Source organism: Tricharina praecox (genome assembly GCF_024521635.1).
Source record: "Tricharina praecox strain CBS 144465 chromosome Unknown BZA05scaffold_42, whole genome shotgun sequence".
Classification (NCBI taxonomy): domain Eukaryota; kingdom Fungi; phylum Ascomycota; class Pezizomycetes; order Pezizales; family Pyronemataceae; genus Tricharina; species Tricharina praecox.
The window spans coordinates 46136-71500 of NW_026250444.1; the positions used below are offsets into that span (position 1 = coordinate 46136).

The 25365-nt window shown below is 54.1% G+C and overlaps 7 protein-coding genes across 7 annotated transcripts; 3 read left to right on the forward strand and 4 right to left on the reverse strand.

The window, feature by feature from the left end:
- The first annotated feature begins 991 nt into the window (after positions 1–991).
- BZA05DRAFT_412545 (uncharacterized protein) lies at positions 992–3257 on the forward strand. Its single transcript, XM_051485115.1, has one exon. The coding sequence runs from the start codon at positions 1318–1320 to the stop codon at positions 2803–2805; it is 1488 nt and encodes a 495-aa protein (XP_051334975.1). The 5' UTR covers positions 992–1317; the 3' UTR covers positions 2806–3257.
- A 3485-nt stretch (positions 3258–6742) lies between these two features.
- On the reverse strand, positions 6743–7200 carry BZA05DRAFT_207328 (uncharacterized protein). The gene has a single exon (XM_051479577.1). The coding sequence runs from the start codon at positions 7057–7059 to the stop codon at positions 6775–6777; it is 285 nt and encodes a 94-aa protein (XP_051334976.1). The 5' UTR covers positions 7060–7200; the 3' UTR covers positions 6743–6774.
- BZA05DRAFT_207329 (uncharacterized protein) lies at positions 7201–7933 on the forward strand. The gene has a single exon (XM_051479578.1). The coding sequence runs from the start codon at positions 7342–7344 to the stop codon at positions 7852–7854; it is 513 nt and encodes a 170-aa protein (XP_051334977.1). The 5' UTR covers positions 7201–7341; the 3' UTR covers positions 7855–7933.
- A 2414-nt stretch (positions 7934–10347) lies between these two features.
- BZA05DRAFT_207356 (uncharacterized protein) lies at positions 10348–13595 on the forward strand. Its single transcript, XM_051479579.1, has 4 exons — positions 10348–10582; positions 10865–11023; positions 11072–11085; positions 11249–13595. The coding sequence occupies exons 1-4, from the start codon at positions 10538–10540 to the stop codon at positions 13431–13433; spliced, it is 2403 nt and encodes an 800-aa protein (XP_051334978.1). The 5' UTR covers positions 10348–10537; the 3' UTR covers positions 13434–13595.
- A 2576-nt stretch (positions 13596–16171) lies between these two features.
- Positions 16172–17163, reverse strand: BZA05DRAFT_360139 (uncharacterized protein). Its single transcript, XM_051481483.1, has 2 exons — positions 16776–17163; positions 16172–16727 (listed from the first exon to the last, which is right to left on the reverse strand). The coding sequence occupies exons 1-2, from the start codon at positions 16824–16826 to the stop codon at positions 16320–16322; spliced, it is 459 nt and encodes a 152-aa protein (XP_051334979.1). The 5' UTR covers positions 16827–17163; the 3' UTR covers positions 16172–16319.
- Positions 17164–18979: 1816 nt separating this feature from the next.
- BZA05DRAFT_422637 (uncharacterized protein) lies at positions 18980–20036 on the reverse strand (the record flags this gene model as incomplete). The annotated part of the gene is made up of 4 exons (XM_051485803.1): positions 18980–19398; positions 19480–19622; positions 19684–19698; positions 19906–20036. 4 exons carry the CDS (start codon positions 20034–20036, stop codon positions 18980–18982), a joined length of 708 nt encoding a protein of 235 aa, XP_051334980.1.
- A 1199-nt stretch (positions 20037–21235) lies between these two features.
- BZA05DRAFT_422638 (uncharacterized protein) lies at positions 21236–23459 on the reverse strand (the record flags this gene model as incomplete). Its single annotated transcript, XM_051485804.1, has 5 exons — positions 21236–21496; positions 21544–21679; positions 22331–23025; positions 23075–23243; positions 23332–23459. The coding sequence occupies 5 exons, from the start codon at positions 23457–23459 to the stop codon at positions 21236–21238; spliced, it is 1389 nt and encodes a 462-aa protein (XP_051334981.1).
- Between the last annotated feature and the right edge of the window lie 1906 nt (positions 23460–25365).

The window sequence follows — 25365 nt, forward strand, 5'->3', positions numbered from 1 at the left end:
TCTGAAAAGCACAGTGTTCTTCGTACATAAACCGGAGTGGTCGAAAGGTGATTCGTAAAATACCTGGAGTGATCGAAAGGCTAGCAACGTACTGGAGTCCATATGGATTGTGAGACCTGAATTACATTGGGGTTGGATTGTTGGCTGTCGTGCGGTTGGACCTCAGCCGCATCCATATTCTACACCAGACGTGGAGTGATTGACAGTCAGTTGTTTTCTGAAAATGAGACATTTCGAGGCGATTGTCATATGGAATACAGAACGATAACTTTTGAGCACCTTTGGACACATCAGAGATGCAGTGTTTTTTTGGGGTGGGATGGCGGCGGCCACACGTACTCTTCTAGGAAATACGCTCCGTGCACCAGCCGAGGAGACCTGGCGGGAGGAGATCTGGAGGGCTGTCGAGATCAAAGAATTGGATGGAGAATAGTGACCGTTCATGTGCTGATATGTATGTGCTTTCGCTCGGATTTGTTGTGTTTCAGTTCAGCCATATCATGTACGAGGATATGCGTGCAATCGTAGAAGTACTTTGCAAACACCGCTGTGGTGATCATGAGGGTCAGGCGGATTGGCATTAATACCTGAAAATTCAGAGGCTCAAGAGCATCGTGAGAGCTCCATACAGCACTCAAGCTCTGGCGATGGCTGAAAGCAAGCAAAGTCCCGTACTTGTGAAGATTTTTTCACCACTTTTCGGAACCCGAAGACGGCAAGTAAGGCCGAGTGCCTGCGTGATACTTGATTATCTACAGTATATACTCCATATGTACCCAAGGAATCGAGATTAGACCTCTACTGAGTGACCTGTTAGGGCTGCTTGAGCCAACCCTGCGCTAGATGTGGGATGCTTACAGCTAACTATGCATACAGCTGCGTCCATAGTCTTGTTTTCATCATCGAAGACTGGTATTCAAACACCCTCCTATTTAGTATATATGCAACTCGTGCGGGCCAGTCGCGGGCCATGTTCACTTGTATCCAGGTGGTCCGAGTTCGCCGGCGCTCAAACTTCAATCAAGACTTTTCGTCTGCAATAACTGCTATATTCTTTGATCCGATATCTATATCCTACTGTTCTGTTGGCTGCCGATATCACACACCGTCACCGTCCTTTCACTGGGCATATATCCGATCCTTAAAACGCCAACCCGATCACGTTTCCGTATGTACGTCCACAGTCAATTTCTTGAAGATACCAGTCGACGGCCCTGAAAAGTGTACAGATTGTGCCTCCGGCTTGCCCCAGCTCTCGACGTCAATCCGGCGGACTTCCACGCATCTCCTCTCTTTCTCGGCACTGCCTCTCGCACGATGGTCGAAGCTTCGGCGACCGACTGGATGTCGGCAGTCTTCTCCGGAGTGGCAGCCATTGCAGCAATCATCACTCTCCTCACGGTGTACCACGCAGCGATATCGATAATTTCGCGCCGCGAAGCCTATCGGTTGGGTATTTCCCGGGAGGCTCTCGGTCCGTGGGAAAAGGCGGTGGTTCGGCCATCACTGTGGAAAATGCAAACGCAAATCTCCACGCCGACGATCAACTTGGCGAAATTAGGCGCCTTGAAGCCCGAAGATTGGCAACCGAGGATTACTTTCCCCATGCGGTTCGACCCAAAGCCGGAGAAGACTCCCTCTTGGCGGACAAGAATCACCTCCCCCATGGGTGCCGCAAAGGACCCTCACTGCGACCTCGAAAAGGCTGCGGATCTCGGGCTCGTCCTGGCGGAGGCTAGTTGGGTCAACTTCCTCGAGGCGTTAAGCATTGCCGACGACAACAAGAAGTGCTACGAAATGCAAACCCAATCCGACATGGTCAATGGAATCGTTCCAATGCGCTGGAAGGGGAGGTATTTGGCTGGAATTAGTTCGATGCTTGGGTTCCAGGTGCCCCCGAAAAACCAAGAGGAACCCGATATGCCCATGACCCTTCCCTCTCAATGGTCGGGGCCTTTGGGTTGGCTGCAGTTCAGGGCCAGCGCAGATGGATGCGTCATCGAGTTCCGGAGGAGAAGGGTGCGAAAGGACCATCTAGCCAAAGAAACCCACACATATTATGCGAAGCTCGATGCGCGACCTCTATGCCTTCAATCACGGCTCTGGCAATCAATGTCCGGATTCTCATTGCCAGATGATGAGCTTCTTTACATTTCAGGCGCAGATCCTAGGGAGCACGACCCCGCCGAAGAACAGCGCTCAACCGACGATATATGCAACCAAGTGATGGCTGATTCTCGCGACCTCACAGAAGAAGAGATAATGGACATGTTGTGGGGGAAAAATTCCCAGAGACCTCGAGCCCTCCAACCCGATGTCGTCCAGATGGGCCCATCTCAGGCCGGCGATCTAAAGGAACAGGAAAAGAAGAAGTCTCTGCAACTAGCCGTCCTCGTTCCGTGCCCCGGCCTTCTCTCCGTGGTTACAGAAGGAGAACTGGCGGACTGTCGCGGAATCGACCTTCGCTCGCGCAACTGCTACGAATATCGTAGGAAATACACCGATATTGCCGATTACAATTACACCAAAAGCGAAAACCCGCATCGACTCGGCCAGTTGTGCATGAGCGACGAAGTTCTAAAGCTCGTCAAAAAAGCTGTCCAGAGGTTGGAGCCAGACAGCTATTACTTCACGCCCAGCGCGATACTCAAAAACAGTGTGATGAATATTTGGAAACATGTCGATGACTATTCGGACCGGCTCGATCCGAAAATCTTTCCAACCAGCGGACTTCAAGCTTGGGAAAGCGATTCTTCTCCACCCGAAGCCGGACTCGGGCAATTATACCACGCTATGACTGTTTGAAACGAATTCCAAGCCATCAAGAGCACGGGCCGAGCGGATTTTACGATCAACGACATAGGTATCATCTCGAAAGCGTCCCAGACACTTCATAAGATTTTCTCGTCCACGGATGAACTGAATTACCAAGGAAACGATCTCATATGGGCAATCTTAGTGTCAACTCCCCTCTTCACAGACCTGCTAGTGCGATTCAAGGCACTCACCGAAAAGGACTCCGATAGACTCCAAACCAACACCTTGACTAGTGAGCCTGGGGTCGTCGATTGCAGTTCCATAAATTTGCTAGGCGATCGGGATAGCGAGGGGGTAGCGCGATTGGAGAAAAAAGGAATATACGATGTTCCATTGATAAAAAGTGGGTCTTTTACTGAAGCTCAATTGCTGGTGGCGTTTGTGGATGTCTTCCTTACTTATTTCTGGATTGAAAATTCGTGGATTTCCAATGTCGGTCGCTATGATACCACGATGCCACAGAGCGTCACGATGTGTTAGAGGGTGGGGGGCGTGGGGGGCGTGGGAGTTAATGAATGAGTTTTCTTTAATTTGAGTGCAATTGATGATGACGAATGGGGTGCCTCCTGGAGCCGTCCGAAAGTGTTCAGACTGTATCCAAGTCTTTTAAACGAAGGTTTGGAAAACAGACCTGTCCCTCAGAGAAGATTTTCGGATTGCATAGTTAGTGCTGCAAACTTTCGCCTACCTACTTGCCGAGTGCACTGCTTCACGTACTATCACTCTTTAGAGAGATACGGGCCCTGTTGATATTATGCGTCTTGTTGCCTGTTCCGGTGTCAACGGGGTGATATTGCCATGATCTAGATAGGTCGCATGCAATTGCTGATTAAACAAAAACAAAAGCCTGTTCCGGTGTCACTGCTACTTTCCACTGTAGGCATCTGTCGGACGGACCAATCCACCAGTAAGGTCGGACGGGACGGACTGCAGTCGACTGCAGTCGACTGCCAAGACTGGTACAAGGGGATAGAAATCACGACAGAAAGCTCGCAGCGTATTACCGGTGGTTGCAGTGGCTGAGGGAAGTATATGCACATGGGCTAAAGATGACGCCGCGGCGTTGATGGTACTAAATAAATATTGTGGTGCAAATTGTGGCGCAGATTATTGTTACTGGACGAAGATTGCGGCGCGGCAATGCTGGTACTGGACGAAGATGGTGTCGCCGGTCACGGTTTCGCTAGCACTGGACGGAATTGGACACACGATGGTGGGAAATACTATCATATTTGGTGGGGTAAGTGCTGAAAAGAGTGGCAGTCGATGCAGTCCAACCCCGTGCAGCAAATTGGCGGACGGGACGGACTACTTTTATCCCGTCCTCAAAAAGGCACTGACGGGACTGGATATTGGTAGTCCGTCCCGTTCGGACTGTAGCCTGGACCGGACTATGGAGAACACTGTCTACCCCGCGGAGCTGGTAGGAAAGGTCGGGAAGTTGGTGGTCGCCATAGTCTAGTAAAGGCCGCATGCGACAATAGATTGATGTTCTCTCTCTCTCTCCGTCTCGGCCCGCCACAAGTGGGCACGGGAAGCAGCAGCCGCGAGGGGCGTGGAACACACCCTCCCGTCTAAGACCTATGGCCCCACAGGAGTGAAAAAATGCCTCTACCACGATCACCAGCTAATCTGAAGATGAATTAGGCACAGGAAAGAAGATGAATGAGAAGGTGATGTTCTCTCAGCGTCGACTCTAAGGCCTGGCACTATCTTATCTTATCAGATCAGATCAGAGTGACTGGGTATGATCTGATGTTTGAGATAACGGGTCGCAAAGAACGCATGCCACTCCAAATTATGAGTGAAAAACTAGTTGTCAAATTTGTGTGGTAGCAGGAATGAGATAATGTGAAATGAACAGGGCCTTATTGCTCTACTGAGTGACCCAAAAACGGGTGAGAAATAAAATCGTGATCAATTGGACTAAAGGTTTTTTGACGATGACGATGAAAACAAAACAAGACGAGCAAGGACCAGTGTTTTCCATAGTCCGGTCTAGACTTTAGTCCGGACGGGACGGACTGCCAAGATCCAGTCCCGTCCGTGCCTTTCGGAGGACGGGATAAAAGTAGTCCGTCCCGTCCGCCAATTTGCTGGACGGGGTTGGACGGCAGTCGACTGCAGTCCGTTCCGTCCTCCTTACTGGTGGACTAATCCGTCCGACAGACACCTCCGGACGGACTGGATGTATGTAGTCCAGTCCTGTCCATGGGTCGGACGGACTGGACTGGACTATGGAGAACACTGGCAAGGACAACAGAAATAGTCGCAGCAAAACAAATAAACGTTTGATGCCCCGCATCAAGTCTCCCATCAGAAACAACTGGCATCATCCTCAAGACAGCTGGTCTCGTCAGGTCAGTACAAAGTCCCGCTTCTCCATCAGTGAGTCCCACTCAAGTCCGACCAAGTCCCACTCAGATCCGATAGGGTCCCGTTCCTTCGGCAATCGGTCTCACTTAGGCCTGGCCAAGTCCCGCTCGTTCGGTGCACATCGGATAACGCCAAGCTGCCTCTGTCCGCGACCCTCACCACGATACTCTACACACTTTGTACTGAGGGGCGGGAAGGAAGAGTTGGAGTCTTGGCGTCGTCGGTGAGCACCGATGAGAGGAGACCATGTTGTGACCTGGCCGGACCTATGTATTATAGAGATGGGATCCGATGCAGACCCGATGCGGTCGTTGAACGTTGAATCTTTTCTGTTCTTCCTGTTCATCTTGCTTATCTTGTACATCATCATTAGACCTCTTTTCTACTGATCACGTTTTGTCTCACACCCGTTTTTGGGCCTCTCAGTACCAATTCCCCTCGGCATCAATCCAAAAGACCGCCGTCCATCCAGTCGATCCAGTGGCTAGCCACCGGGACTGGCTTGACAGCCGCCCTTCAAAGCAGCGGACTGGACTGGACCACGTCAGTCCGTCCCGTCCGGACTACCGCCCGGACCGAACCATGCCGGGCGTTCACGGAGTCCAGATAATAGACGAGGAAAAGAGTGTCCCATTCATCCTACAACACCTCTCCTGGCCCCCGAGTTGCTATTGCACCACATAGTCCATTACTTGGCGAATCAGGTGTGAGATTTCATGATATCCCACGCTCCGAACGGGATTAAAGTCAGGTGAGTTGAAAGTCTACTTCATTATTCATCTCATTCAACCTCCATTCTTTCTTCCAGAGTTAGTGTACCGGCAGTAATACCCGCCTGCATTACTCCCCATCCACGAAAGCCGTATTTATATGTACCTAGCTGGCCACTTCTTTTGGCAACCGTGCGGATTCACTACCTCGCAGCTTCAAGCTCTAGTTCTTGAAGGGACTTCCCTTCAAGAGTGCTTCTCACTTCTTCATCCCTCTGAAGCTCCCGGTTCTCGATGTCTCTCTTTTGAGTGCAACGGCTATGCTTCTGGGATCAGTTCTTGCTGCAGCGGTGCTGATGGCGAGGGGCTATCAGTTATGGCTCTGAATCACCAGTTCGTACGGCGTCAACTCGTGCATCATCAATAATGGAGAGAAGGAGGAGACTATATCTATGGCTCCCAGAAGACCACCAGCTCGTACGGCAACAAAAACGAAGAGAAGCAGGAGACTACAGCTATAGCTCCAAGAAGACCACCAGCTCGCACGGCAACAATAACGAAGAGAAGCAGGAGACTACAGCCATGGCTCCCAGAAGATCACCAGCTTGCACGGCACCAGCTCGTACGGCGACAATAACTAAGAGAAGGAGGAGACTACCTACAGCCATGACTACAACCAGATCACCAGATCGTACGGCAACAATAACAAAGAGGAGGAGGAGGAGACTACAGTCCACAACAGCAATCACGAGGCCACTCGACCCGCACCTGCCGCCGCGGGTGAGCATTCCGACTCCCGAGTACTAGGGGCCTGCAAGGCTGCAAAGCTGCAAGTGCTTCGACCTGGTCGTGTACTGTATAGGACACCCACCTATGTCGCTACATATGCGGCCGTTAATTGTACTCTGCTCCATATGATCGGTGCGAGGATGGTCGGCGTGCCGCGTGCACCGCAACAGCCGATACTGTGGAATGGGAATGGGAATGGCGACCTGGAAATCGGTGCGGGATACCTAACCGCTGCGGCTGCACGAATCATCTCCCTCCCTCCCTCCCTATCCCTATCCTTTCCGCTGCCAGCTCGCTCGCCTGGTTCACTCCCATCACTGACTCTGCAGATTACTTCTACTATCGCCACCACCACCACAACCACCATCACCACCACCACCACCGCCACCGTGAACACTCGATACCCCAACCCGACGCAATCCCATCCGCAGCACCACCAGGCTATTCGGAACTGGGCTGGGTTGCTCGGTCAACGCTGTGTCACCGCACCGACCGCACCGCGCCGCATCGGTGGGCCGGAAAACCGGTCCGAAGGGGCATTGCAACTGTCAACAGTCCAAATACCGGCGATAGGACAAGTACACGGCACACGACGACGGTGAAGAAGAAGAAGAGGAAGAAGGAAGAAGGAAAGCAGGTGGGAGGAACCATGCCATCGACTTCCATCTTCCATGTGTCGTCCGTCTGTCCGTCTGTCTGTCTGTCTGTCTGTCTGTCTGTCTGTCTGTCTGTCTGTCGGGACAGCCCTGGCCAGGAGGAGCACTTCGGAACAAACAAGCGCCCCACCATCCAGCCATCCATCCACTCTTCTCCACTATACTTCACTATACTCTACTCTTCTCCACTCTACTGTTTCTGCGTGCATAGAGTACATAAAGCTAGCAATACTCGCCGTGGCTACGGTAGATATAGAGTAAGGGCAGCCCATCACCCATCGCCCACCACCCATCACGTGAGCATTATACGGACCGGTGAACGATATTACATAGAGTACTCTACATACCACCCTTCCCCCCCTCCTTCCACCCTCCTTCCACCCTCCGCCCCATCCAAGCATCCATCCTTTTGCCCATCCCATCCATCCATCCATCTGCCCAGTATCCCTCTTCCCCGAATAAGGCCCCGATGGTTGTGGGGGCGCACTCACGAGCATGTACTCTAGGTATATGTTGTGCGAACACGTCTGCTCTACCCAGTTACCCCGCTGTCGCTGTCGCCGTCGCCGCTGGGCGAGCAGTTAACTACCTCCCTACCTACCTAGCTGCAGGCGCGGCAGAGGCATGGAAAAAACGTTGGAGTCAACAAAACACGGCAACTACTCTACGATGCAAGCGTTTCCTTAACGTTTCCCTGACTGTGGGTGTGTGGTGGGTGGGTTATGGGTGGTGGATGGGTGGCGATTGAGGGGAGGGGGGAGGGGGGCGGAGGTGGGGATTTAGCCGCAGCCGCAAGATTTCGGCAGCAGTGATTCAGTGCACTGTCGCATTGTCGCATTTATGCTTGAATACCTACATATGTATGCTATACATATGCTGTGTATATGCTGCGCTTCCCCCTTTGCGAGATCCGACTGGTGGAGGTTCTTTCTGCGGGCTAGGGACGGGGTGGGCGTTATGGTGGTGGTGGTGGTGGTGGTGGTGGGCGTGGTGGTGCTGGTAGTGGTGATAGCGGGGGCGTCAGCGGCCGGCCGGGGCGGTTTATCCCGAGCTGAAACTCACGGGCGGAAAGAAGATGTGGCGTCTGAAGTGTGGGGTTGATGGGGATGGTGGAGCATCTTGATTCCGCGACCACGGAATTCCCGAGATGGAGGCGGCGGCGTCGTCATCGTTGCTAGTCATGCAGCGCGGGCGGATACTTGGATGATACCATGCTCGGTACTGGTACTGGTACTGTTGCTGGTACTGGTACTATATAGATGGATGGATGGGCGCTCGTTCCTTGGTCTCGGGAGTCGGGGTGGAGAGTTCTGAGTGAATAAGTATGTGTGTATGTAGGTCGGCACCTATTCCGTGTTATCGTGGAGGGAACGTGGTTCTGTCGGTCGGTCGCGGGGGGGTGGTGAATCTTGCGAGGGGTGGTGAACCTTGGGGCGGGATGTTAGGTTTAGGCTGTTCCTGCAGTGGGCTAAGGAAGAAGGGAAGGCAAGGCAAGGGATGCTGTCTGTCTGTCGGTGTCTGGACTCTGGTCTCTGGCTGACGTGTGGGTGTGTACGAGTTGTATCATATCATACATACCCGGGATGCGGGCTGCGGTGGTTATTGCCCCGTACGGTAGCTACCTATTTCTGCTGGAGCGAGTGGGAGGTGGGAGCCTGGGAGGGAGGGGAGTCGACCGATGAAACTGCTGGTGGACCATGGTGGGGGATTATAGAGTAGGTTTGCGATGTCTGGAGAATCTGGGGTAGACAAGTATGCTTAAAGTGCATCGGGGATGGGAATGGGGGGATGAGAGCGCGCAAGGAGCGGCTAACGTTTGCGATGCTTATGTATGCTTTCGGGGGGCTGTGGGCGATTGTCTGTTCGCCGCGTCGTCTGCCTTCTCCACTTCCGATGTTCTGCGCATTCCGCACAGCCCGCGGCGGACGAGGGGTTTGTGATTTGTGGTGAGGCTCAGTGGCAAGGCTCAGTGTTGTGGTAACACGGCGAGACAGCCATCGGCCACTCTCGATAGCAGTCATAGCAGTCATAGAAGTCGTTTTATTTTATTCTTTTCTCCCGTTTGAGGGTGGCAGTGCCTCGATGAGGACACTCAATTGCCGCTTCGGGGCGAGTCACGTGAACTCCGAACCCACGATATTTGCAATTCGAGCGCCAGCAAGATCAATGAGAGATCGTCGCTGCTATTGGCTCTGTCGTTTGGCGTCCCCGCGAGATTGAATGGAGGGGACCCTTTCTCTGCCCGGGTTGAGGACGTGGAACGAAAGACTGACGGTCAAACGTAGGCAAAACTTGACTTATGCATACACACCTAACGCACCTACAGCCTCGCCCTACCGTACCCCATACTCCACATATAGGTATCCCACCGGCTATTACGCCGGAGGCGTACTAAATGCTCCCCTACTGGGTACCGCCATTCACCTCCACCACTTCCTCCACCACCGCCATTCAACACCACCACTTCCAACACCACCACTTCCAACACCACCACCACCACCACCACCACCACCACCACCGCTACAAGCACTACAACCACCACTACAACCACCACCAGAACATTCCATCCTCCACCTCCCCATACTCACCACATCACCTTCCTGTAAGTGTGACGCCCGCCCCCACCTTCCTTTCCCTCCATTCGGCCTGAGCAAACAACCAAGCAAAGCCACCCGGGTCATTTCGCTTTCGCTTTTCTTGCACTCCTTCCTGTCCTCCTGTCTGCCTGTCCTGCTGTCATCATATCCTCACGTCCTCCTGTCCCCTCGTCCTACATATCCCGCATCGTCTTGTCTTGTCTTGTCTTGACCCCAGACACTGTTCCAACTGCCAGAGACTCAACCCTTCGATAGTATCTCCCACCCCCCAGGCCGGACTGCGTTTGCGCTTACCATTCAGCCCAACCCTTCCAACCCTTCCAACCCCTTCAACCCAACCCATCCCAACCCCCCTCTCTCCCCGCCCAGCCTGCCCAGCTGTCACCGTCGTCGTTCATCTTGTCGTGTCGCGAGCCGTTGTACATCCCATTACCGAGATATTCCCCCCCTCCCCCACCCACCGAAAGACGGAACCTACCGACGACGACGCGCGAAACGGAGCGACACGGAGAAAAGAGCAAGACGGACAAGTGTTGATCGCTCGCCGCCGCCGCCACCATCACACGCTGCACGCTGAAGCGGTCCAAGCACGATGTTCAACACGATAAAGTCTCTACCATGGGCTGGAAATCGTTCGGTCAGTGCCCCCCAGCTTTTACTTCTCTCCTCGAGACACGCACCCGGGGACTCGAGAGCCTCTCCGCACTCCAACCGGCTGCGCGCATTTGGGGCTGCTTACCCCCCTCCCCCACATCGCTCCCTTTCCGCCCCTGGCGGAGCGCGTCTTCCGATCTGGCACGTCGGAATGGATGGGCGGCGGCGGCAACGCAATGGGCAGGGGAGGGGCGGGGGGGACAGGCGCGCTCGGTGATCGGACTCGATGGGATGGCGCTGAACGCTGACATTGGTGGCTTTGCAGGGTGCACTTCAGAATCCTGCTGCGTCGCCGACGAAACAGAAGGTCGACTCGCAACCGCCGGGACTACACACGTTGACGGGCGATGGCCCACCTCGATTGGACGGAAGCGACCGATTCTTTGGCATGGAGAACATCGTCGGCGTACGCAATGAGCCTCCGGTACGTAACGAATCGGATCTGAAGCGGATTTGCTAACAGGTTGCACAGTTTGGCAATACATGGTACGGCCTGCCTGCTTGACGCTTCGTCCTGGTTAGGGATTGCTGGAGATTGTTGGAGAGGGCTGCCTCCATGCCGCCTCTACTCTCCCCTCCTCTGACCTCCCCTCCTTACGCGCACGTTTTTTCCTGGTCGCTGACACGTTTTCTTGTTGGTTGGCTGCAGTTATTGCAATTCGATCCTCCAGTGCCTCTACTACTCCAAGCCGTTCCGAGAACACGTCGTCAACTTTCCCGCACGAGGCCAGCAGCCATACCAATCCAGTGGGCCTGTCGACCCGCTGGCGAACGGCGTCGGTCGGCCTCTTGTCCGGATCAACACTGAACCATTGCCGACGACCTCGGCAAGTGCGCTGGCTGCAGCCGCGAAAGCAAAGACGCCGATAGTGAACCCCAACGGAAAAGACGACGGAAAGAAAAAGATACTTCCGGCGACTGCGATGGTTCAGATGCCGGCCAATCCCGTCGAGAACAAGGATTCTCCGGATTACAAGAAGAAGAAGGCGCTTGAAGCCGGGCCGGTATTGGATCTGGATCAGGGAAATCACGCGGCTTACGGCATGGAGGAGTCGCTGTTCACGGCACTCAAGGATATATTCGAGAGTGTTATGGCACACAGCTCCAAGACAGGGATCGTGAAACCGAACAAATTCCTGGAGATTCTGAGGCGCGAGAATGACATGTTCAACGGACAGCAGCATCAGGACGCCCACGAGTTTCTCAATTACGTCTTGAATCAGGTCATCGAGAACGTTGAGGCTCACCAGAAGAAGATGCTGCGCGAGAACGGAGGCGCGCCGAAGCTGTCCGGTTCGGCGACACCCGTCGAGACTTCATCGGTTGCCTCGACGAGCACCGCCATGACGTCCGCGACGGCTGCAGGATGGATTCACGATCTGTTCGAGGGGCTCCTCTCCTCCGAGACAAAATGTCTCACCTGCGAAAACGTTTCTAGGCGCAACGAGCAGTTTATGGATCTCTCAATCGATCTGGAGAAGAACTCCTCCGTCACATCCTGTCTCCGCAACTTCTCGGCGTCCGAGATGCTATGCGAGAGGAACAAGTTCCATTGCGACCACTGCGGAGGGCTGCAGGAAGCCGAGAAGCGGATGAAGATTAAGCGGCTGCCACGGGTGCTCGCCCTGCACCTTAAACGCTTCAAGTACATGGAATCGTCGAATCGATTCGAGAAGCTGCATTACAGGGTACTGTACCCGTACCACCTGCGTCTATTCAACACCACCGACGACGCCGAGGATCAGGACCGGCTGTACGAGTTGTATGCGGTTGTCGTGCACATTGGCGGAGGCCCTTACCACGGACATTACGTTGCCATCGTCAAGACCGAGGACAAGGGATGGCTGCTGTTTGACGACGAGTTGGTCGAGCCGGTCGACAAGTCGTACGTGCGCAACTTCTTTGGGGAACGGACCGGGACGGGTGTTGCCAGTGCGTACGTTCTGTTTTACCAGGAAACTACGCTGGAAGCCGTGCAACGGGAGATGTGGGCGGAGGAGCAGCAGGCGTCGGCGGCATCCAATCCTGCTGCAGCGGGTAAGACGGATACGCCAGCTCCAGTCCCGGCTGCGGCTGCGGCTACATCTGTGCCCAACGGTGTCAACGGACATTCGTTGAAGCCTCTGGACCTGTCGAGAGAGGACATGGTCTCGATCCAGCCCGCCGTCACGTCGCCGCTACCCAGGTCGGAATTCGCACACGACGACCATAGGCCGCCAGGTAATGCTGCGGCAGAGCACCCAGCTACACACATCAAGTCGAAGAAAGAGCGGGAGCGGGAAAAGAAGGAGGAGAAGGAGCGTGAGAAGGCTGAGAAGAAGGGTGGGAGGCCGGTGGACGAGAAGGAGCATGGCATGGAAGGCAGGACAAGCATGAGTCGATTCCGAAACGGGTCGAGAAGCTTCAGACAACCGCCCAAGTGGCTCGGAGTTGGGCACAAGAAAGACAAGGAGGACACGCCATCCGTGCCGCTGCTATCGCCAACTAGACAAGCCACCTTCCCTCTGTCGTCGGTCGAGCGGCCCATATCATCACCACCACCGCCAGCACAGCTACCACCACCGCAACAGCCATCATCACCACCGCCAGTGCAACCTCCGAATCCTAGATTCGCTCCTGCGATGACGAACGGTGTCGATCTGCACGACCCGCCAGCCCCCGAACCGGTGGTCCATCACAAGGAGAACTTGCCTCTGGTGGTATCGAAGAAGGACAAGAAGAAGGACAAAGGAGACAGCGACAAGAGCGGCAAGAAACTGCACCACCACCGGCCGAGCCTATGGGGTCTGCGGAAGAAGGCGAAGGCGCAGACGGCGCTGGGAGTAGGGGAATAAGGGGGAATTGTGCGGTACTACTTGTAGAATAACCTTTAATTTTGCTTTCTGGGTTTTTCTTGTATGGATATCAGCTCACCACCGTTTGTGGGTTTCGCTTTTTCATTTTCATTTTCATTTTAACCCTTTTACCTCCTTCTTTATCGAGCAAGCGGTTCTGGTCTATGTTTGTTTGTTTTTTCCAGGCACAAAATTCGCCCGATGTGTTTTTTTTTTCTTCTCGTTCTTTCGTTGTTCTCCTTCTCCTTCTCGAGATGTTTTATTGCACTTGATCCCTCACGGACGTCGCCCCCGCCCTATACTTTGCTTTGCTTTGCTTTTGTTCTACTTTTTTTTTCTCCCTTCGTGATACAGTACTCTATCTTTGCATGACGGCGTTTTGCGAGTCGCTCGGGGGGACACTGGGGGAGGGGAACCTGGAACCTGGAACCAGCTTGATGTAACCAATTTTTCATTCTTGCGTTTGCATTTCGAAACCTTTTGATTTTCCGCGATGGAAGTAAGACGACCGATGGCCGATGGCGCGTGGGGACGCCGAGTACCATAATAGTTACATCGAGATGCCGAAGCGTTGCTGGGGTTGGTTCGAGTCGAGGGATTCACCGTGATATACTCGTCCGTGACGTGCCAAGCTGCAGGGATAGCGAAGTCACGCCTGCACCTGTGTGTGTACATATTTGTTTTGTTTTGGATCGCGCTCTGCCCCCGCCCGCATGCTCCCGCAGACCCACGACGTCTCACCTCCCGCCACGCGAACCATGGCCATCTCGCTCCTCTCGCCGCCCGCCAGCAGCAGCAACAGCTGCGACACGCCCCTGCGCCCCACCAAGCGCCGCCGTATCACGCCGACCTACACCCACACCCACACGCCCCCGCCCGCCCCCTGGCCAACAAGCCAATGCGTCCTCACCCCCGCGGAGCTCGCCCGCCTCCTCGCGCCCCTGGGCATTCCCGCCGCCACGTACACCCCCCTCCTAACCCCGGCGCACCGCCAAATCCCCAAGGGCCTGCAACCACTCGAGTGGCTGCTGCCCTACCTGACCCCTCACCTCCCATCCGACCTCCCACCTGACCTCCTCGACCTCCTCCCCACCCACCCCCTCCGCCCCGCCAGCATCCCCCCATCCATCACCACGACCCCGAAACTCCACCCGCTCAGCTCGCTCCACCTCCCCATTCCCGTCTCCAAGGCAGTCTTCACCCTGCGCCTCCGCCGGCACGCCACGCCCGCCGCAACGGCCGCCGCGATTAAAGCGCTCCTACCGCCAAACACCGAGTTCCTGTACAAAGGAGGCGACCTCCGGGAGCGCGGGTTTTTTGCGCCTGTGTTACCGCGCGGCGCGACGGCGGAGCTCGGCGCCGGGTTGTATACTACTGCCGAGTTGGGGTGGGCTGTTCATCGTGCTGGCGTGGGGAGGGGCAGGGCAGAGGGGGTGGGGGAAGGGGGGGTGGGGGGAGAGGGGGTCGGGGTCGTGTATGTTTTTGCTATGCCCGTGCTGGACGGGTTGCGGGTGGTTAGGGTGCAGGGGGGGGAGTGGGCGGAGCTTGTCGCTGCGAATGCGGATGGGGGGCGGGCGGGGGTGGGGGGGAAGGGGAGGGTGGGCAGGGTGGCGGGCAGGGTGGCGAGGGCGGATGTACTGGTTGGCAGGGTTAGTGCGGATTGTTGGGCCGCCAGGGAGGAGGGGAGGAAGGCGGTTGAGGACGCGGAGATCGGGCACGTGCTCTGGAAGAGTGGTGAGGCGTGTAGGCGGCTTGCGGAGGGGGTCGGGATGGTGGTATTTTTAGACAATTAAGCGGTGGGCGGTTGCGATTGGCGCTGCCGGGTGGGAGTGTCTGGAGTGTGGAGTGTGGAGTGTGGAGTGTGGAGTGTGAAGTGTGGAGTGTGGAGTGTGGAGTGTGGAGTGTGGAGTGTGGAGTGTGGAGTGTGGAGTGTTGCGTGTGCGGGGATACCCTTTGCTTTGGATTTTGCTTTTGCGTTTTGTTTGATTGTACCTAAGGCTTTTGTGTAGGTAGTAGTCGGGTTCGGGAGTTGGAGGGAATGTTGACTTTGGTTTTAGTTTTGCGCGGATGGACGGCGGGGTGGTGGTGGTTGCGGCGGTGGTGTCGGAACTACATAACGTATTCACAGAATGGCTTGGAATCGACGTGGAGTCGACGGGATACAATCGCACGAGAATGCATGGAGCTGATACTTCTTGAAGTTTCCAAGCTCCAACGTAGTTATGTACCATGGGTTCGAAAACTGCGGGATGGTGCGGCAGACAGATGAACGGAATGGAGAACTGAGAAGGTTATCTCTGTTTTCTGCGAGCCCAATTATAGTAGGAATATACACGAGGGATTGTATACACACTCGGATCCTATGGATTTTTTGGAATTCACGGCCGTGAGTCTGATGGCTATGCGGGGCGGGGCGATCATGAGTACTCTAGTTAAGGACGCGGATGCGCTAATCTTGGAGCCTCGGAGGGAAGCTTCGGCCCTGTGGGGCTAACTACGGTAGCTTACCTGCGCGGGAGTGCCGACCTTATATATATAGGCTTCAAAAGCTGTTCAATTCAATTCAATTCAATTCGTCAGTAAAGTCAAGTGAAGTGAATTCGGACTCGAGCTCTCTTGGGTCAATTGTCCAAAATCAAATATTGCAGAACCTAGGTACCTTATCGAGTGAGTGAGTGCTTGCACGGTGATGCTGTGGCCTGTGGGGGCTGCGAAATTCTTCGAAATTCTTCGAAATTCTTCGATGCCGCATCTGATGTTACACAGAGGAGCCCCGCCATCGCACTCCATCTCCACAATATCACGGCGGAACGACAATCACACACACGATGCGACAGACAGACAGCTGGTATAGTATTCGCTTCCATCTCATCCGTCGCCCCTCTCCTACTCAGGCCTCCTCTTCAAAAACTCCTCCAAATCGCCCCTCGTCGCAACGCCGAGGACAAACCTCCTGGCGGGGTCAGTGACAACCGCAAACTGCTCACCGCCCTGCTCAAAGAACCCCTGCAGCTCCTCGAGCGGGGTCGCGGGCGTAATGACGGAGTAGGGCTTCGCGCGCCGCCGCCGGTCGAACCAGTGCATCACCGCGCTGACCGGGCGGTTCGGCGACGAAAAGAATTTTGGCACGGTCAGCGTACGAGAGTCCACGTACCCGAGCAGCGCCCGCGTCCGCTCGTTCACTACCGTCAGCTGGCTGTAGTCCCGCTCGTACGCGAGCGCGTGCGCCGCTTCGATCGTCGTCTCGGGTGTGATCGAGAGCGCCGGCGCGAGGTCGAGGTCTTCGACTGTCGCCTGGGGGGTGTTAGCGGGAAGGGAGGGGGGAGGGGAAGGGGGGAGTACGCCGCGGAACTTGGAGGATGGGGCGGTGGCGGTTTCTGAGGTGGTCGACATGGTGGGTTGTGGTTGGTTGGTGGGGTTAGTTAGTAGTAGGATGGTGAGGGTGACGTGAAGCTTGAGGTGTGTGGTGGTAGGTGGTAGGTAGGAGGTAGGTTGGGTGGATGGCGGGGTGAAGCTTATTTTGTGTGTGTAACGTTGGCTTGGAGAAAGTTATTTCACGGCAGGGGAGAGTGAGAGTGCGAGTGATCGGTCAACCACTACCACGCTTCTATTTCGATGGGGGGTATTCTATTCCGGTCATACTGGGGTACTACAAGTAAGACTGTAAGAGACGACGAATGCGCGAGTCATTGGCACAGCTACGAGGTCCCATTGAGCTCTGGGATGGCGAGATAAAAGGATGGCCGAGTCGACAAAGAGCTATTCACGGTTCGGCACAAGAAGCCCGACAAAACTACATAACTCATTCCCATCTCAAGAATTGAACAGTAGACGTGGAGCTTGAATTGAATCCTTCAGACCTGCGTTCCATCGGCCGAACGCTAGAACTGGACTTGTCTCCACGAAGATTGCAGACTGACTTGAGATAATCAACAAGCCTGTCCGCCATCGGGTGTATTGTTTCCACGTTTTAAGCTCCTGCACTGGTGAACAGGGAAACTTGTGACAAGTCCCCTTGACTGGACTCCTGATCCATTCCTTCACGTCATTTTTTTTTTGTTTAATCAGCAATTGCTTGCGACCTACTTATGTAGATCATGGCAATATATGTACACACTCCTATTCCACGCCACTGTTCAACCCGACTTTCATCAAGTGGCCTGATGTGGCTTTCCCTGCTCCCCGCCCCGGCCTGTCCCAGCAATGAAGATAGAAATAACACTAGGAAAAGACATATTCCGCTCCCTCTCCCTACTCCGCCCCGCCTCCATGAAAGAAGGTGTGGGGAGGAACAGCGGGAATGAGCCTGGCTCCTCGACCTCAGCACCCTCCTCCTCCTCTCGCTCCAGCTCTGCCCCCCTTTCTTCCCGCTCCCTAAGCTCCCATTCCGATACCTCGCTCTCTGAATCTCCCTCAGCCGCCTCTAGCATCCGTCTACCCACATCGGTGGTGAAGAGGAATTCCAAAATCGCCTTGCTGCAGCGCTTGTCCGCGAAGAGGTCCCGTCCGGTCTCTGGCCCGATTTTCGACCCTCAACACCTAGCTTTTGGATCGCGATGGCGAGTTCCAAAACGTCGTCAGCTACCGGAGATTGAACTTGTATTTCCTGTGAGTGACGCGTGCGTTAGCTAGGTGGGGCCGGGTGGGGTTGGCCTTTGCAGTATCCGCCTTTTTTTGTTTAATCATCATAGCATTCGACCTTATCAGATCATGGCTGTACACTCGTCCAGTTCCACCCCACTGTCTCCGACCGCTGGCCGCGAACTCGTTACCTCACGTCATTGGGTACGAACTTAGTTGCCGTCCGCAGCAACTCAAAGAGACGAGTGATACTCACGCACTCCTTGTGAAAGTTGTGCTCGGAATTTCCACGATCTGTGATCCTCGGAATCATAGCTCGCTGGCGGAGGGATACCCTATCGATGCTTTCCAAATGCCTCGGCCATCTTTCGACGTCGACCCGATGATATTTCATACAGCATGGAACCCTAAGGTTATGGCTGGGATTCCGTTTCCGATGTCAAAAGGCGGCTGGGGTTCCAAGATGGCACGGTCTCGACGTGATCCGTTTGGCGTCCGACACGCGCGAACCTTCCCCAGGGGCTTGGGGGGGGGGGGGACCGTTAGGGAGGGTGGAAAGGGGGTCTGCCGGTGTTTACGAGCAGCCACGCCGGTGTTTACGAGCAGCCGCGCCGGTGTTTTCGTTTGTTTTTTGTTCCGTCGTGTTTCATGTGATCGTTTTCGATCATGGCAAGTCAGCCCACCGTTTTTTTTTTGTTTAATCATTGATTGCATGCGACCTATCTAGATCATGGCAATATAAAGTCAGGCACCGGTGATTGGCAGGGCAGTGCGTTGTCGAGCAGACGAGTGACAGACTCAGCCAAGAGCACCACGGCCCCCACCGCTGCTCACGATCAACCGAAAATTGTCGAATAACCGGGACAGCGAGCAGGCAGGGAGGTGGGTGAAAACTGTTCCTGAAGGATCACGGACCGAGCTTCAAACGAATGGATCATGTTCAACCATTTCCGCCCTCGTTTGACTCAATTCTCCCGACTAATTTTTGAATATACACTTTCTGGTCTGGAGGATCCCTCCACAAAAATGCCGATGTTCGGGAAATCGGTGGATTGAGACGAGCGGGTGATCGGTATTTGGTCGGGCCAGCGAGCATCGAGAACAGCGTGTGATATGCTGCTTGTATCCGTACGAAGGGCAGCCATGCCGTCCAGACCCGAGACGTTGGTATGGTCCTCATTTCCTTCAGGTGAGTGCAGGAGTTCACTGTCGTCTTCGGTTGAAGAACGAGACCTCGAGGCATCACTTGTAAGGATGGTGTGTTCTTCATTGCCATGATCGAGATGGTATCGTACATTGTCGTCATCGCTGATGTTACCGGGTGCGTGCCTGCTGGCTGCTAGTGGGGAGGACGAAAGCGTCTTTATCGCAATCGACGGGTGGACTTGGTTGGCGAGAGTAAGGCTTCGTTGAGTTCAAAGGGACTCGGATTCGTGCATTTCGACCAGTTCCCGGGGGCACCCACTTTGTGGCGGCCGTGTTGCCGTGACGAAGACTGCCGTGGACTCGAAGGTATGCATGATCCAGAACCGATTTCTCCGGACACCCGATATTTGATGTACATCTGCCCGGATATGCCACGTCGAAGTTGGTTTGGCCCAGCTGCACCTAACCACAGTTATTAGTACATAATGGGGAGATGTGCGTTGATGGGGATTCGCTTACTCACCTCGGAAACTCACACCTGTAGCTTCAGAGTGTGACTTCATCATCTAAAAGTCCTCAACGCTCCTCTAAGACCAACACCCTTTTCGGGGATTTCTTGGCCCGCGGCCTCTTGAGTTACGCCATAGGCGGATGTAGTGGTCGATTGGGCATTAAAAGCCCAGGACCTTTGATCGAAGATCATCATCAGCATGGAGAACTTCATCATTGACGTGGGATGACATACCGGAGGGTTGAATTCCCCGAGGAGACCAGTCGGACGGCGGGAAAAGGAGCGAATAAAGAGTATTCTTTTTGAAGCGGGTGGGAACAGTCGGGCACCCTTGAGGACCAAAATCGCGAGTCATCGGTTCCCATGGTAGTCGGTCGAACGAAGTTCCTGTCTGGGTGGATGCTGAGAGCAGAAGGTAGGTGACGAGGAAAGGTATATTTCAAGCCCATATTTTGCGCAGTACTACGCCCCGCAGCCCGGCACTGAATGGATCGGTAGGGACCGTCAAACGTCAACGTGGTATCCATCAACCTGGCACTGAAGGCGGATCAGGGGAAGTGAGGAATCGAGTCGATGGCCGTCTTAAACATAATTTTTTAGCATCCATCCAGCAATCAGCCAAGCGAAGAAGCAAGTGGTTAGCCGACACAGATAGGGATTGAAGTGATGATTCCTCCCCGTCCCCGCCAGTTCGATACGAGTCGCCGGAATACTGAGATCGGTTCTTCGGTGCGGGGTAAACCTAGTTGGTGTCACACGGGATGGAGTTCAACGCAAAGATTGTGATCCAGGCCGCAGTTGCAGCCCGGGAATCACGGCGATATGCGCTCGATCGTCGATGTGGATACATGAAGAATTGTAATCGTCCAATTGGATCCTGAAGCCTAATGGTGTTTCTCCCGGTTCTTGCAACATTGACCTGTGAATGCCAGTTGGTGGATAAAGGGCGATCTTCGATCTGGCCGACCAGTGTCGCAGAACGTAAGGATGTGAGGATGTGAGGATATTTCGCTTCTCGTTGCAAATCGTCCGCCATTCCAAAGGGTTGAAGGCGGAGATCCCAACCGATCTGGTTCCCCTGGAAGCCAGTTCTTTCCTCGCTATCAAAATTCTGCTGGCTCCACTCAACCGCATCCGGGGAATCCCCCCAGCCCCTGACTCCGTTATCGCTTCCTCTCACTGCTTCCGTTCGAATCCATGAGCAAGGCGGCAGGCGTGCGGTTCACCAGTTTGCTTGTGTTGACCGGGGAGACATATCAGAGAGCCGTAGGAAAAGATTCTTCCAGTATCGTTTCCCTCACGGATCAGCTTCCCATCGTTTCGCGTTGTTGTACCAGTGTCTCTCCATGTGGTTCAATGTGTCATGTGGTTCAATGTCTCCCGATGTACCTCTCCTGTTGTAAAACACCTTGCATTTTCGACTCCTCTAACTCCTTCTCTTACAATTCTTTTTCATTCTCATTCTCCCCAACCCTTTCCTGCGTCCGTTCGTCTTTCTGCTCCGCAACTGTCCCCCCCATCTTCACCATTTTCGGAGTCCACCTCTTCCACCGTACATTCCTTCTCAACACCTTTTCCCTTCCCGGTAGTGGTCTTTCTGGCCCGCGAATTGCTTCACAAACGCCACGGCCTCTTGGTTCTCGGTTGCCTGCCGTTCGGCTTCCTGCGCAAGCAGCTTGAAGTTTTCTTGATCGACCTCCTTTGCGGCCTTCGGTGCCGTAGCCACTTGGCCCGCAAATTGGTTGGATGCGAGCTTGACCTGCAGGTATTGCTCCTCGTAGGATTGGAGAAGCGACGTCAGAAATGAGGGAATCTCTGATCGTAGCTATACTGGATCAGTAAAATTCAATCCTTCAGGGTGGGTTTACGTACATGGTACCCGTGAGGAATTTCGGTACCAAAGGGAATAGGACAGTAGCAGCCACTGTCTTCGACGTCGTTGGTGGGGAACTTGCTTAGGTAGCTGTTGAAGTAGCCGTGACTGGTCCTCCATTTCCGATTTTCTAGGCTGAGGTCCAGTTTGTACCAGTGGTTTGCGGGGAGTGCTTATATAGCGTTTCTTCATCGAACTTAACGTCTCGGCTAGTGAAGACACGTTTGGTAGCGAGATGGAGATGGGCAGCGTCCTCTCATTGGGTGGATCTTGGGCATGGTGAGGGTGCGGATGGCGTACTTCCGTTGGGAGTATGGAAAAAAGTTGAAAAGTGAGGTAGATACATGAAGGCAATGAATTCGGTACAGGAATAACATTGTGGGCAGTAGTGGCGGCTAGGTGGTTGGTGGTCGGTGCCGAGTTGAACTTGCTTAGCATGGACACGGTGAAGGCAAGGTCAGGCCTGGTGCACAGCATCAGCCACATCAGACTTCCGAGAATATCTCGATACGCAAGCTAGGCGGAGGAAGACGGGGCGGGGGGCTGGTGGAGTGTTGTTTTTTGTTTAATCAGTAATTGCATGCGACCTATCTAGATCATGGCAATATAGAAGGCAGCGTGGAGTGTGATAGCAGTAGGATTTGGATGAAGATGGATTGTTCCCGGCCGAAGTGATGCGTAGTGATCGACATCAGCACACAGGAGGTGTCTGATATTCCTTCAGTCCAAATATCCCATCCATGTAGTTCCCATGCATCGTGATATCGGCCCTTTTCTCCAACAGACGACTGGAGGCACCAGCGAGCATGGGAAGGCGTCCCACATTGGAAAGCTTCGACCGCATAGGCTTGAAGAGCCCCCGCCTTGAGCTTCTCCTGCCAGATAACTCCGGCAAGGTTGGCTCTCGCGTTCACGATCTCCATGCGGTTAATGTAGAGGTCAATGTTGCCATCGTACTCTATTTTGTCCAGTTTCTTGAGGGCATCACGCTCCTCAGAGCGGCTCTGGAAACGGGCCTCCAACACGTGGGTGAAAGCCTCACAGTTGTCGGTCAGCTTGTTTTTGTGCAGATGCGCGACCCTTCCCTCAAACCACTCCTCCGCGTTCCCTTGCATGCGGCTGCCTATGAACGAGATCTTGTCGACCTCGTTCTGGTAGGTGCCTTTGTAATAGTCAAAATAGTTGCCTATTATTGAACACCACACAGAGAACGTGGGCTTCGAGTCTCGACCCGAAAACTTCTCCAGTTTATCGAGCTTGGGCTTCTCGATAGTGATCCGGACTCCCTCCTTCCTGTGGGGGGTACGCTCAGGCCGCGGAGGCTTCCGCTTGCGCTTATCGCTTCCAGAGGCGTCATCCTCAGACGAGGACGAGGAAGGGGAGCTCGGGGGGTTAGAGGCGTTGTGACCGCGGCCTCCGTCACCATGTTGCGGGCAGAGAAAGGGTATTTTGTCAGGACCGGGTGCCTTCCTTGGTGTCGGCTGGATGGGATGTTGGGGGTGGTCGTTCGGGCGGGGGTGGGAACATCACCTTCCGGAAGAGGCGAGCTTTCTCAGCAAATGTGGTGAAGGAGTCATTGCCGGCCGTGAGGGTAGGTGTTCTCTGAGTTTTCCTAGGTTTGGTGAACTGCAAAGCCGTGAAGATGTCTTTGTTCCTGGCATCGGCCAGGAACTCGTTCCATGCAGTTTCCTTCGCAGTCCTGATGTGTCGGTAGTACTGGTTCCGGAGGAGGCGTTAGGTCTGGTGAAGGTCGTTTGTCCGGTGTAGGTTCCATTTCTTCTGGGTACTGTTCATGGCTGGCTTGTAGCCAATCTTTGATTTCTTGAGTGCTGTGGGATCTGAAAAGGTCCATAACGAGGAGGGTGGGACGGGAGCCGAGAGCGGGAAGGAGCATGTATTCGAACCAAAACATCATGATTGCTGAGTTGGCATAGCCTTTGGGATTGAAATTGACTATGACGCGAGGATCAAACAGTTCTTCTTTTCGTCTCCGAGGGGCTTGCGTGCTGACTTCCGCTCCGCGAAAGATCATGAGAGGGCTGGTTTTCACCATCTCTTCGATCGTGGGGGAATCAGTGACGGACGGGCGGCCATTGAATGCATGTGGGATCAGCTCGATGGATCACTGTCATTGCTGGATTCTTTGGTCTGACCGTCGTCCACACCACTGGACGCATCGGTCTTAAAGGGCTAGGGGAAATCGGTGGTGAAGGCGTTCTGGAAAAGGCCGTGTCGTTATGCGGATGATGTTTAAACGTGCGTATATACCGCCAACTCTGGACAAGACGTAGGTAAGACACACAGGAAATAAGGGAAATAACAACTTCCTCCTCTTTCTCCTCCTCCCTTTCCTCTTCCCATTCCTCTTCCCCTTCCTCTTCCCCCTCCGATTCGAAAGCAGAACCTAGGTTTCCGCTTGTGAGATAATGATCTCCAGCTCGATGCGGATTCCCCTCTGTGTATATTTTGCTCGACCTCCCGTGTATTTTGCTCGACCTCCCGTGTATTTTGCTCGACCTCCCGTGTATTTTGCGCGACCTCCCGCAGACTGACGTGGCCCAGTCCGTTCGGCGAAGTTGATAGTGTCGAATTTTCTGCAGTTGGTTGTCTGGCTGCCGGAAGTACGATTCGATTGTCTCCGGATTTTTTTTGTTTAATCATCATAGCATTCGACCTCGTTCGTTGGTTCGTCATTGTCCCGACTGCCATCATCTCCTTCCAAGAATCACAGACATATCTTGGTCATAGGCAAGGGTAAACGGGAGTTATCGATCAAATGGTCGTCTCAAAATTGAAATCCATGGTGACGACTCATGTTCCGCCGAAATCGAGAACGGATACACACAGGTAGTCGGAATGATCGGATACGAAGTCGGTGTCTGTTGGGGGGGGGATCATGACGTGCCGGTCTGGTGCAGTGGTCGAGGGACGCGGTGTGTCTTGGTTCTGGTCCGGGTTTCCGTTCGTTGTAATGGATGGACCGATGCGGCAGAGTCTCGGGGTGCGGGAAGGAAAATGATCCGTCCGACGGCGACGGTAGAGCAGTGGCAAATCGGGGGTAGCTCGTGGTTGTTCAAGTTTGCTGTTATATCGAGGAGGGCAGAGGGTATATCCGTAGTCACTAGTGATGCCATAAAACATCACCACGGGCAGGGGGCACTATGATGCACCCGACCACCCCTAACGTCCAAAGTTCGGTCAAAAGTCCCGCTAGATAAACCTCCGTAACCAACACATGGCCAGCTCGTTCAGCATCCACCCCGTGAACTCGAAGGCGAATAATTATCGGCAAAGTCGATCCCGAGGGTACTTTCCAAAAGGTCGGTCGATTTGACGGTGATACTGATGGGTCTTAGCAGTTGGGATTCGATGGTTTCGGTATTGTCGACTATGAAGAAAATAAAGCGATGGATTGTGGATGTATCAGCTTCAATTGTTTGCGCCGTATTCGCCGGTTCGTAATGTAGATCCAATCATGCAGTGATATGGTTAAAGATAGGTTCGTCATCAACGAGACTCGTCGCACAAAACTGCCGTACGAGCCTCTGAAGTCCGGCGGTGAACGCCGTCGCGTTCGACTGGTCAAGATCGGTCAAGATTTTGCTGGAGTAATTGAGAGCCTCGTAAGGGGAAAGCTAGCTCGCCGCAGGACACGATTGTAATTGCGCATGCGGAGTCGACACGTTTAGGATACTCGAGTGATCAAAATAATTGTCGTACAACTACACGAAGGATTAGCAAGCGCCCAACCACAGTGTCATCGCCGAGATATAGCCCACCTCCAGAGTGAATTGTTTGCGGTAACACCCTTCGCAGGGTTG